Source organism: Leucopleurus acutus (assembly GCF_964270905.1).
Source record: "Leucopleurus acutus genome assembly, chromosome: 17".
NCBI classification, from domain to species: Eukaryota; Metazoa; Chordata; class Mammalia; order Artiodactyla; family Delphinidae; genus Leucopleurus; species Leucopleurus acutus.
This window is the reverse complement of record NC_139159.1, coordinates 3475119-3488455: the sequence shown is the minus strand read 5'-3', so window position 1 is coordinate 3488455 and position 13337 is coordinate 3475119. Positions and strand designations below refer to the sequence as shown.

General features: G+C 41.2%; 1 protein-coding gene across 2 annotated transcripts in view; it reads left to right on the top strand.

Annotated features, from left to right (window-relative positions):
* LOC309974181 (transcription elongation factor A protein 1) overlaps nucleotides 1–13337 on the top strand; it is a 60422-nt gene that overhangs the window by 33211 nt on the left and 13874 nt on the right. For both annotated transcript variants that reach the window (XM_082858643.1, XM_082858642.1), the window contains 3 exons: nucleotides 2616–2678; nucleotides 7466–7571; nucleotides 12440–12527. In XM_082858643.1, the coding sequence (XP_082714769.1) occupies nucleotides 2616–2678; nucleotides 7466–7571; nucleotides 12440–12527 (257 nt within the window). The remainder of the gene's footprint in view (nucleotides 1–2615; nucleotides 2679–7465; nucleotides 7572–12439; nucleotides 12528–13337) is intronic.

Below are 13337 nucleotides of genomic sequence, written 5' to 3'. Positions count from 1 at the left end.
GTTTATTTTTGGCTGCGTTGGGTCTTCGTTGCTGCGCGTGGGCTTTCTCTAGTTACGGCGAGCGGGGGCTCCTCTTCGTTGCTGTGCACGGGCTTCCCATTGCGGTGGCTTCTCTTGCTGCGGAGCACAGGCTCTAGGCACGTGGGCTTCAGTTGTTGTGGCTTGTGGGCTCTAGAGCGCAGGCTCAGTAGTTGTGGTGCACGAGCTTAGTTGCTCCACGGCATGTGGGATCTTCCCGGACCAGGGCTTGAACCTGTGTCCCCTGTGTTGGCAGGCAGATTCTTAACCACAGCGCCACCAGGGAAGTCCTGTCTTCCTTTTTAATTGATCCTAGGTCAGAAATCGTTCCGAAAGACCATGGAGACATGGGTAGAAGAAAAACATCTATGATAGATAAGGATACAGGCCCACAATCTCGCAATCAAAACCTTTAGAGTCTGATATATTTGAGAATTCCAAATTTTTCAGGTTTATAAAGATGATATAGTACAAACATCATATATTTCATAATATCCTCAGTGAGATCTGGGAAGTTCCCAGTAATCAGATATTAGCATTTCTGTAGTGAAATGCAGCATTTTCGCATTAAGTGGGATAAGTAGAACATAAGTAGCTTTATGCAACTGTTGAGATGAGATGTTGCTGCCAAGTGTGTTTACTGAAAATCTGTAAGAAATGAGAAGTCTTTGGTTTTCAAAGGATTTTGGTTTGGAGATTTGCAGATACGGGATTGAAGATACTCGCTCACAAAAATGTCATGCCTATAGAAATTTGTAATTAATAGTAAATTTAAAGCCCGTGTTTTATTTTTTAACAACTCTAATGTTTTACTATTTTTAGTTGCCTGTAAAGAAAAATTATAGAATTTTATGATCAGAAGGAATCTGTAAGCAGTGGATCATTAACATCCTTCATAATAGTCTGTTTCGTAATTTCTTTTGAACTTAAGTTTTTATTTATGAGGTACTGGGTTAAATTAAAATGATGTCTCTGTTTGTGGCCAGGAGAGTCAATACTGTTTTATTCTCTACAGCCAAGTCTGTCTGTCAACTTTAAATGGAAAAATTATCTGACTGGAAACCTCTGCTTGATTTTAAATTTAAGAAATATACTGATACCATGAGGTTCCATGCTTGTTTCTTCCTTTAGGGTGCATATGAGGGATATGTTACAGGGCTTTCTGTTTTCCCTGGGTGTGCTGTGTTTCACTGGTTTGTAGGGTGCTAGTTTTCATATTTTAACATTTCAGAAAGCAGAATGAGTTACACATGTTGCTGGCCAGATGGCCGTTGGGATGTACTTTCACAGGCAGAGCATCAAACCCAGCGTTGACATTTGCGGAACAGGTGTCAGTGGCTTGGAAGCAAATCTGAGAGAGTAGTGGAGTGCTCTTCGACCCTCGAGGGAACCAAATGGTAGCAGAGAAGCGGGGGCGAAGGCAGTGAGGCCCGCGTGCACCTCAGTGCCCACAGAGAGCTAGTGGCTCTGAGCTCTTTTATGGATTCTTGTGTGAAGTGTTGCGTTACTAGTGTTTTGATAACAACTCTTTGTGGGCTAAAGACAGATATTATTGAATCTGAGTCAGTGAACAGTTTATAAGCATTAGACTCTGAGTGCGATATAGTTTTAGAACCGCCTTAGCCAGTTTTGATTATATTTTTCTTTTTCTGTATGTAAACGGTGATACATGATAAAAATTCCAAGTCTGAAGGAATTGCGAAAGTAAAAAGAGGTGATAAAAAAGTTTACCGTAGTTTAATAGCTTTTTTGTTAGTAGTATGTAGAATAATGATTTGTCCAAATATAGTACATTAAGTCACTATTAGACTAAACGAAATATGACTGATTAAGTGGATGTATTAGAGGAGCTGAAATATGGCCGATGGGAGTGAATATCAGATTGGAACGTTGGCCACAAGCTGCAGGTGGCGCTGTTGCTTCTCCCCTTTTAACCTTTGCGCTCTCCATAAGTTTCCAGGTTTGTTCCGTCTTCCTCAGCTAACGTGGGAGCCTTTGATTCTAGGTGGCACCTGGCAGTGGACAGGCCTGCGAGCTTAACGCAGATATTAACTGTGGATTGCCTTTTAGAATTTGCTTTTTACTGCTTTGCAAGAATCAGGTAGACAGCAGTGTTCTTGTGACTGAGCAGCGAGGTACAGGGGCCTCGTGAGAATTCCAGGGAAGTGATGCCCCTCGGGAATGCTGGAGGTGCTGCGGCATTTTGGGGACCCTCCCCACTGCTGCCATTCCCACGTCCCCAGGCAGCTGCCCTCCATGAATTTTGGGGTGTGTTGTACCACCACAGTAAGAAACATTTTATATTTGTAATTGGGGCACATATAGACAAATACTGGTGAAAGTAAACTTTCACAAAACAACACTTAGGTGTGGGTTATAACCCAGTAAATGCATTTTATGATCCTCTAGTGAGTTGCAACCCCTGTTTGGAAAACTCTTTCTCTCTCTCTCTCTCATCTATATATCTATATACCATTCTCCTCACATGAATAAGTGAGCCGTAGTGAATTGTGGATAGGAAAATATAAATTTAGATCTCTAGTTACTCCTTGCTTTACTATCTGGGAAATTCAGTTTGAAATTATTTTATTTTACAGGCGGGAGCATTGGATTTACTGAAGGAGCTTAAGAATATTCCCATGACCTTGGAATTATTACAGGTATGTGTTAATATGTATCATAATTTTTGAATAGGTATTTTTGTATTTTCCTGTTATGGTGAAACATTATTAACTTGTTTTTTTGAGATGGTAACGTAAATCAGTAGTCTACTAAGTTACCATTATAGAAAAATGTTGCCTTTCTCAGGAAGAATAAAACATACCCTCAGAGGTTGACAGTGGGAGTGAAACTCACTATGAAAGGAAGTTGGACTCTTGGCCCTGACTTTATCTCCCAAGATTTCCCTTTCTGGATCTGCGGTCGCCAGCTGTGCTGCGTGAAGCTGGCCTGAGGGTGAGGGTGCAAGGGTCTCTCGCTCTTCTCCCTCTCTCAGCGCCGGCCTGCCCTGTGCACAGTCGGGTGTCTCGTCGTCATTGTGTAGAGTCATTACTCAAGTCTTAATGTTGCAGCTGGACTAAAACATAAAAATACAACTTTAACACAAGTCACAATGTTAAAAAGGAAGCTGAATTGTGAGATGAATCTGGCTATTTTCTACTACACATTTCTTATTATCCATGAGTGCCGCCTTTGATATTTCCATTCCATTAAGTCAGAATTTAGGGAAGGGTGACAGGGGTGTGTACGTGGTTGAGGAAAAAAAATCACATGTATTTTCACTAATATCTAACTGAAATCGAGCATTTCTTTCAATTATGAAGGCAGTAAACCACAGTTGAATTAGTATTTATGACTAACTGAAAGAAATCACAGATATTTTAACCTCAGATATACTGACGCGTGTTTTTGCCCATTATCATGGTAGCTCTTATATGTTACGCTAGATCTTATTTAAATGTTTCAATAAAGGAGCACATATATTACTGTATCACATTTAAGAAAACATTTTGTAACTTTATATAACTGCTTTTCTTTGTAATCCTATGTATTTTATTTAATCCATTTAAAAAGCATTCTGAGGAGGAGTCCATAAGCTTCAGTTTACCAAAGGGATCCATGGTGGGAAAAAGGTTAAGAATGCCTCCTCTAAGAATAGAACCAAGAAGGAGAAGGGAAGCAAGTCATTAAGTCCTGTCTTCTCAGTTCAGATTGTCCAAGGATCAGCAGCTCTGGCAAATCAGCTCTGAGAATAACCTTGAGTTTGTGTCCGTACCTTACCACCTAGATGTGGCCTTATCCCAGCAGTTCTGTGTGGGGATAGCCACATGGAAAACAACAGTAACCTCACCGTTTGTTTAAGAGATGGGTAGTTTTATAGAGGCTGTGGAGTTTGGGTAGGATTATCATTTATAACACACTTCGGATTTTTTTTTTTTGCTTCGTTCCTTGGAAAGTTTATGTATTTATATAACAAACATTTGAGTTTTTATTAGGATTAGAAATTGTGTTGGGGTTATAAAGATGAATAAAATATGGTCTTTCCCCCTCATTGAGCTTCAAGTGTAGTAGAGGAAAACTGCCATGTAAACAAACAGAGAGGTATAGTTGCCCAGATAGACATCTGTATAGGATTTACAGTAAGTCCCCTACATACGAACGAGTTCTGTTCCAAGAGCTCATTCATAAGTCTAATTTGTTTGTAAGTCCCACAAAGTTAGCCTAGGTACCCAACCAATACAATCGGCTATATCGTACTGTACGGTAATAGGTTTATAATACTTTTCACACAAATAATACGTAAAAAAACAAACAAAAAATAAAGAAAACATTTTTAATCTTACAGTACAGTACCTTGGAAAGTACAATAGCACGGTATAACAGCTGGCATCCAGGGGCTGGCATCGAGTGAACAGGCAGGAAGAGTTACTGACTGGAGGAGGGAGAGGAGGTGGGCGATGGTAGAGCTGAAGTATCCTCAGCAATAGCAGACGGAGGGCGACCTGCCATTTCACTCATGCCTGACGCTGATGGCACAGGTTCTGGTTCCTTGCTGGATTCAAGTCTTATCTGCCCTCTTGAAAAAACGGTCCAGTGGTGTCTGGGTAGTAGCTCTTTTTTTCTCATCATAGATGACATGGTAGCACTGGATTGCATTCTGAACGGCCTCTGCAACCTTCGTGTACCATTCTGCGTTTGGGTCCTGTGCCTCAAAAACTAACAGTGCCTCCTCAAATAGAACTAACTTATGTGATTGGACATGCGAACACCCGTTCGCATCTTTGCAAGTTCGCAACTTGAAGGTTTGTATATGGGGGATTTATTGTGTTTGTTATAGGTAGGGCAAGAAAGAAGCACAAAGAAGTTTACTTCTTAATCTGATTCCTTAACCTTAACCTGGGAGGCTTAGGGAAAGCCTTCATATGGTGATAAAGTGTAAACTGAGTCTCAAAACATGAATAGGTTCTCCCTAGGCAGATAGGACCAGGAAGGGTATTCCAGCAGAGAAAGCAGGATGTGGAAGCAGTGTGACCTGTTCAGGTGGAGGAAGTCTGATGCAGGGTTGAAGACACAGGCTGGCTGGCATGCAGGCTGCAGCTGCGGTCCTGAGAGCATCCTGCCCGGTGGCAGGGGGCGGGGGAGTGCGTGCCCAGGTTTGCAGGGAGGAAGAATCGGGAAGCTTGTTGACTGACGCAGGTGCTCAGGGAGCAGTGATGAGGGCCTGAACTAAGGGCGTAGCAGTAGGAGCGGAGAGAAGGGGTACTTGTTATTGAGGGACAACCTACAAGAATTGGTAGCCAACCAGATGGGGGGGTGAAGGAGAAGGTGGAGTTTAGGATGACTGAGGTGGTTGCCGTGGTGACTGGGTAGATGGTGCCATTTTACAGTAAAGCAAAATTCAAGAAAACCTAACGTGGTGGGGTTGGGATGAGAAGGAAATAAAGGTGGAAGGGTAAAGAGATAAAGGATAATTTTGGATCCATTGGGTTTTGAGATGCCTGTGAAACAGATGTAGATTCTGCTGTGTAGCTGAGTTTATATCCTAGAGCAGTGCTGTCGGATAGCTTCATAGTCCTTTCCTCTTTCTACTTTCTTCTACTCTTCCCAAAATACCTCCTAAAAGGAAGAAACAAACTTATTCAAATAATCTTAGTGTTTCACTCTACCTCCACAGCCTCGTTTCTCATTATTCTTGACTGGACAATCTCTCCCTTAGGTGAGCATGTTTATTACAGATCCCTGTGTTCTCCTTATGGGTTTTCTTAGGTTTTAAGCAGAGCTTAGGTTTGGTCTCTTTAGTGATCAGAACGTTCTGTGATAATTAAAAAGCAGTCACTCTACAGTACACGGTTTGTTCATAATCTTATACCTTTGCTCGCCTCTGACCACCTCCTAAAGTCCCATTTTCTTTGCCAATCCGTGTTGATCCCAAGCTCCAGAACTGTATTAGTGACTCAAGTTATTTCCTCCACTCATGCCAAAATTGGGTTTTCTTCTAGGCGGGGGTCGGGCGCTGGGGAAGGAGGGGCGCCACAGGCATCGGGGCGGTAGCAGTCAGCACGTTAGCAGCATCCTGTGGGGCAGCTCGGAGAGGACGAGACTGAGCTGTGCCGCCCGCCCAGGCACCTGCCTCTGGAAGGTTTTCTACATTGAAGTGCCTGCTACACCAGCTAACAAAGTAGTGCTTTAGAGAAGTTCTAAAGCATTCTAAAGTTCTAAAAGTCTTTTCTTCACTGAAAAGAGTTCTAAGAACATATTATTTTCTACAAGAAAGAAGCCACTTTCTGTGGGAAAACAATCCCCAAAACACTAATCTCAAATCATCTTGGAGTTTTAGGGTCATGAGTCCCCTGTGTCTCTCTGCTGTGGCACCTTCATCCGCCTCGCTCAGCTCTCCAAGAGAGAACACAGGGCACTCCAGCCAGACACATATTCTAGACTCTTGAGCAACTGTCCCGATTCTCTTTGTTGAGTACTTTGAATAATTTAAAAGGAAATCTTAAGGACCCATTTATTTCTTGGCCTTAAAGTTTATAGCAGGGGTTCCCTTCTCTTTTTATTTTCTCACTAACAATTCCTTTTGTTATTTTGTTCTTCCATATCCATATTTTGAAAGATTGTCTACTGACAACCTGAACTTACTAAATTTACCATTTTTAATTTATCATCCATAATTGGCCTGTCATTGCCTTTGTGTTCTTTAAGCACAATTTGAAAACCGTTGATGTGTTGGAAAGAGCATGGACTTTGGAGGTAACAGACCTGGATTAAAATCCAGTTTTGCCAGTTAGTAGTGGTGTGATGCTGGGCAGTTATTTATTGATACTTCTAGTCTGTTCATCTTTAAAAATAGGGATAATGATCTCGACTTTAAAGGGCTGTTAGGAAGGGTAATGAATATGGACGCTCCCAGCATAACCCTGGGCATGTAGTGTCGCCACAGTCAAATTATCTGTGTTCTGTGACATCCATTCTTAATATCTGTGATTATGTGCTGGTGTTTAAACCTCTGTGGGTGGTGGTATTTGTTTGGGTGTCCTTACGAGTTGCAACAGGCGGTGTACAGAGTAATCTGTAGGAGAATGTAGAGAAGCAAAGTGCGTGTGTTAGCCGTGGTTGCATCAGCCTGCCTTGTGTACAAACACAGACACTTTATCTTCTGTTCTTCTCTTGTGGGAAAGACTGATTTCATTGTGCTAGTTAACCAGCCTTACTTTAGTAGCAGGTTACATGCTTGCAGGTCTCAGTGATGAGAACCTTGATGCATCTAATGTTTGATTTGAAGACGTCTGTGTCTTAAGTCTACAGTCTACCACTAAAAGAATTCAGATAATTGATTTTTTTTCTGTTCTAAAATGGAAACAGGCATCTGGGAAAGAAGAAAAGGAAACAATGAATTGCCTGAAATAAAATCGCTTATACGTATTTTTTTGTCATTGCCTTGCAGTCCACAAGAATCGGAATGTCAGTGAATGCTATTCGCAAGCAGAGCACAGATGAAGAAGTTACATCTTTAGCAAAGTCCCTCATCAAATCCTGGAAAAAGTTATTAGGTATAATCAATCTTCCATTACATATATTTATGATGTTCTGGTTTCTTCAGACATTGGGTTGTTGTATTTTTTTTCTCTTAATGAATATAGATGTTTTGAAATCAGTGCCTTATAATACGGGAGGCGGCTTTAGTCTGACTTCCTTGAGCGTTCTACTTCTTAAACTAGTCAGATTTAGCTTTCCTGTTTTTCAACATTTACAACTGAATTACCTCTTTAAGAAGAAAATTTTCCTCCGGGGGGAAGGTGTGACACTTATGGAAAAGGTTTTTGAAATAGTTTTCTAACTTACAGAAAATTTGCAAGAATAATAAAAATAACTCAACGTGTCCTTTTTCTAGATCATTAATTTTTAACATTTGCCATATTTGTTCTGTCATATTCTCTCTCCTCTGTATGTATATACTCTCACACACACATATTTTTTCTGAACCATTTGTGAATAGGTTGCCTCTGTCATGCTTTATTTACTCTTTAATACTTAAGTGTGTGTGTTCTTGGAACAAGTTTATTTTCTTATGTAATCATAATACAGGAAATTCAGGAAATTTAACATTGGTGCAGTACGTTACTCTGCAGTGCATGTTGCAGTTTTGTCAGTTGTCCCAGTAATGATCCTTCCAGCTTTTCTCTCCTCCAGAACAGGACCCAGTCCAGGACCATGTAATCTAGTCTGCCAATGTGGAATAGTTCTTTTAGTACATTGACTTTTGAAGAACGCATGCCCCTCCCCCCTCCCCCCTTTGTTGTTGTGTGTGGGTTTTTGTTTCTTTGTTTTGTTTTTTGGGGCTGCACAGCGCAGCTTGTGGGATCTTAGTTCCCTGACCAGGGATTGAACCCGAGCCCATGGCAGGGAAATTGCGGAGTCCTAACCACTGGACCGCCAGCGAATTCCCTGCTTTGTTTTTAATAACATGTCCTTATTTGGGGTTTATCTGGCATTTTCTCATGACTAGATCTGGTTGCACATCCACAGTTGAGGTACTGCATACGTGTGTTGTGTCTTTCCCAGGTATCACGTGCAGAGGCAGGGTGGTGTTAAGGTTGAGACCCAGCCGAGGTGTGCACTGCATCGTTTATGATTTTTCCTCTTGTATCTAGTAGGAGTTCTGTGGTGGTCACTTTAAGACCCTGAAACCATCTTGTTCCCCATCGGGCCCCCCCCCCCCCCCCCGCCCCAGCCCCAGTTAGTACCCACTGATTGTTGCCGAAACCACCCTTTACAGTGACAGTTGCAAAGTTATGATTTTCTAGCTTTTCTACTTCTTCAGTATTTATACGTTATCATTCTATAAGAAAGAACCCTCCTTTTACCTCCCAGTTCTTTTTCTATTATTAGTGTGGGCACGTGGATTCTTATTCTATATAATGGATTATAATCCATTACTGTTCATATTTATTTTGGTATTTATATTGTCCCAGCTTTGACCAGTGGGCACCCCTTCAAACTGGTTCCTGTGTCCCTCTGACAAGCTCCCTTCAGTTGTGTGTTTTTTTTTTTTTTTTAATCTCTCTGACATTCTGGCATCACAAAATATGTTGGGCTTATCTAACCCAGCCCTGGAATGAGCCATTTCCCTAGCAGTTATCAGCCTTATATGGAAGAGAAAATAGAAAAAGCGAAGCGTTTAAAATTTCATAGACAGCAATAGTAATAATAAAAGACTTGTTACGTACAAGAACTTGGAAACTAGGAACCAAAAATTGTAAAGCCTATAAAATTTAGAAAGTCTTATCTTAAGAAAACTAATGTAATATATGATCCTGTATTGGATTCCTAACCAGAAGGAAACATTGCTATAAAGATCATTATTGGGATAATTGGCGGAATTTTATAAGGTCAGTGGGTAGGTAAACAATCTTGTATCATTGCTGGATCTACTTACTGTGGTTATATACATGAATTTCTTTATTCTTAGGGAATTCATAGTGAAGTATTCAGGGATAAGGGAGCATAGTATCTGCTACTCATTTTCCAGTGGTTCAAAAGAGATGTGTCTTTGTGCACACAGTGGTGCGTGTGAGTGTGTATGTGTCTGCACATGCGTGTGTATGTGTGTGCCGGGGGCTGGGGGATGAATGAGTGAGGAAGGAAGTGTACCAAAATGTTAAACAGTTGGGGGGGGGGTCTGAGTAAAGCTGTTTGTAATACTTTCTTATAACATCTGTGCAATTGTTGAGTTCTTTCCGAATAAAAAGCTTTTTTAAAAAGGCTGATCTTTAAAGACACACTGAAACTCTATATTTCATTTAAATTTTAAATTAATTCCACATTCTAAAGTAATTAAAATTAGCAACAGAAAGTTGATTAAGGACCATATATGTACATTTTTATTTCTGGAAAGAATGGTTTACGTTTTGTGGGAGAAAAGAGTGGACATTGCAGTTATGTTCATTTAATCTTAAAGAAGTTTTACTCTTGTATACTTATTGGAGGTATCTAATATCAGTACAAGTTCTTCTATAAAAATGTTTTTATTTATCCTAAAAGATTTACATGTTCATTAAATAAAATTTGGAGAGTTGGAGGAGGGAAAAATCATCCTTATTAAATCTCTCTCTAAATACAACTGTCAGTTAATATCTTGTATTTTCTCCTCTTTTTCCTCCTGGTACATGAATTTTGCTTCAACTATAATTTTACTTATGCTCTGTATACTTATATTGTCTTTTTTTTTTTTTTTTTTTGCGGTACACGGGCCTCTCACTGTTGTGGCTTCTCCCGTTGCGGAGCACAGGCTCCGGACGCGCAGGCTCAGCGGCCGTGGCTCACGGGCCCAGCCGCTCCGCGGCATGTGGGATCTTCCCAGACCGGGGCACGAACCCGTGTCCCCTGCATCGTCAGGCGGACGCTCAACCACTGCGCCACTAGGGAAGCCCTATATTGTCTTTTTAGTGGAATTTTTTTGCATTTTTCCATCATCATAGCTCATTTTTATTGGCTTCAGAATAATCTACTGGGTGATGAATCTCTCTCTGCTTAAAACTTTTTCTTTAGATTGTTAGCTAGATTTCTGGAAGATCTACTGCTTCCAGGTAGCACAGTTTTGAATACTTAAGATATGCCAAGCATTGGGCTTCCCTGGTAGCGCAGTGGTTGAGAGCCCACCTGCCGATGCAGGGGACACGAGTTCGTGCCCCGGTCTGGGAAGATCCCACATGCCGCAGAGCCTGCATGTCCGGAGCCTGTGCTCCGCAATGGGAGAGGCCACAACAGTGAGAGGCCCGCATACTGCAAAAAAAAAAAAAAAAAAAAGATATGCCAAGCATTGACCTGTATTAGTGCGTTTAGTTCTCCTGACGATCCGGTGTGCTCGGTGCTATTGTAACCCGCATTTTGTGATGAGGCAGCCGAGGCACTGAGAGATTAGGCACCTTGTGCGCAGCTGGATTGGTAGTGAGTAGCCAGGGTGGGATGTGATCTGCAGACAGTCTGAGCCCAGCGCTGGAGCACTTCCCCGGGGTTCTGCTCTATTACCCACGGCACTCTGTTCACAGAGTAGGAATGTTTTTAAGACTGGTCATACCTCTACTGCCCTGCCTTCTCAGAGGACTGCCCCAGTACACACTGCACTAGAGCTGCTTTACTGCTCCCCCACCATCACTGGACGCTTGTTAGACAGTATCGCCTGGTTATATCACCTTTCCGAAGCTTTCTACCTGTTACTTTGGGAATACGTCTTAGTCCTTGCTATATTCTGTAATGTCATTATTGATCTTTGTTTTCTACCTCACAATACTGTAGTGTGTTTAGGCCTTCCAGGGGAATTATAGAATAAAGGGGGCAATAAAATTGGTGTGTGAGAACTGACGTGTGTCATAGGGACTTGAATTGTGTTTCAGGTTTGGTCACCCTAACATTTACAAGTGAAGTTCTAGAATTGTGATTGGGACCATTCTCGGTCAGTCAGTGTCATCCGGGTTGGTGTATTAGGTCATCTGGTGACGCTCATGCCTCACTGCCAGAGATTTGGATGGAATGGTTTGGGATGGGAGCTTGAGCACGAGGGCATGCTTAGAGTTGCCTAGGTGGTCCTGCCACACAGTTGGATGTTTGTTCTTCTGTATTCTATACAGAGGGATGTGGAGAATGGACTTATTTATGTAGTTCTTATTTATGTAGCTCATATCGGGATCAAAATGTAGATCAAAGTGGGTTACACAGTAGATCCAAACATTTTCTGAACCTAGCTTCAAGGCTGTTTTGGTTGATTTAAACATGAATGTTTCTTTTCAGTGCTGAAGTATTGCCTTGACCCAGCCTATTTTACGTACTTTATTTCCCCATGCCTAATTGCTCACTTCCTTAAGTCTTAAAGCTTGTGCTCTATTAGTATTAATAATCTGTATTAGTTTACAGATTCTTTAAGGTAGAGGAGGTGCTGGGTAGGCCTAACTAATAATCCTGAAGTGTATTCTATGAAAATGTTCTTTGTTTACTATCCCTGAAATATTTATTTGTATTTTGAGTACCACCTCAAATTTTTTGACTTCATGAAAAATTATCAAAACGATATCGCTGTATATGCTTTGCACTTTCAGTATTTTAAATGACAGTGCTAATGTTTTGCCATATTCCTTCCTTCCCTTGTTCTGAATACTTTTCTCCCTTTTGTTACCACTGGCGTATGAATTTATGGTTCCCACCAAATGAAGGAGTTTATTTGGGAATGCCGACTGAGCACCCATGTACATATGCTAATAGAATAGCTTGCAGAAACTTCATTTACTTGTTAAAAACTTAGGATTTTAGTGGGGGTTTTTTTGGTTGCATAAATAGCTTGATAACATGTAGCAGTCCCATGTTTTGTTTTGTCTTGTTTTGTTTAAACAAGTGCTAACAACTTAGGAATTTCATAAATTTTCAGATGGACCATCAACAGATAAAGACTCTGAAGAAAAGAAAAAAGATACTGCAGTTACATCACAGAATAGCCCTGAAGCAAGAGAAGAAAGGTATTTCACTTTATGGAAACTCATTTATGTTGAAGGTCATAGTTTTATTTGACCGTCACTTCCTCCATGGTCTTCTGATCCCATGTCTGTACTCTTTCTTTTTTCCAATCACACGGAATCAGTATAAATGTATATAGCCAGATATCTAAGATTTCTTATAAGATTTCTTGGAAATTTAAAAGAGAGTTAGAAGATACTACGTAAAAGAGAAATGATTTACATTGCACTTGGCGAGTGTAGTTGGATGGGCCCTGGGGTGGCACTGGGAGAGGTGGTAGTGGGGGGACTGACTACGTGACTAGGGTTCATGTGGTTACTTCCTTTATTTGCCACATTTCTGTTTTAGATATTTTTGTCCCTGAATCTGTTTCTCCTCTTCATGGTTCTGTTTTCCTTCCCAATTTAGCTGTTTGTTGTAAGAACTTAAAACGTGTTCAGTAATGAAGAGTTCAAGTTATTCCTTTGCCACTTAAGAGGCCTTTGCATTTATTCTTTCCTGTGACATGCAGTGAACTGTGCTGTGTCCCCATGCTGACGTGATCAGGGATGTGCCTATTATTCAGTAGATTAAATATATACCCTCTGTTCTTGGGAAGCTTGACTTTGACTTAGAGCAGTACTTCTCAAAGGGTGGTCCCCAGGAGCAAACCTGGCAGCTTTGTGAAAAGCAGATTCTTGGGCTCTACCCTGGAATTACAGAACCAGGGTTTCTGGTGGTGGTGCCAGCCACGTGTTTTAACAAGCCCTTCAGGTGATTCTCACACACGCACATTTTAGGCCACCTACTTTAACTCCATTTACTTCTCAATA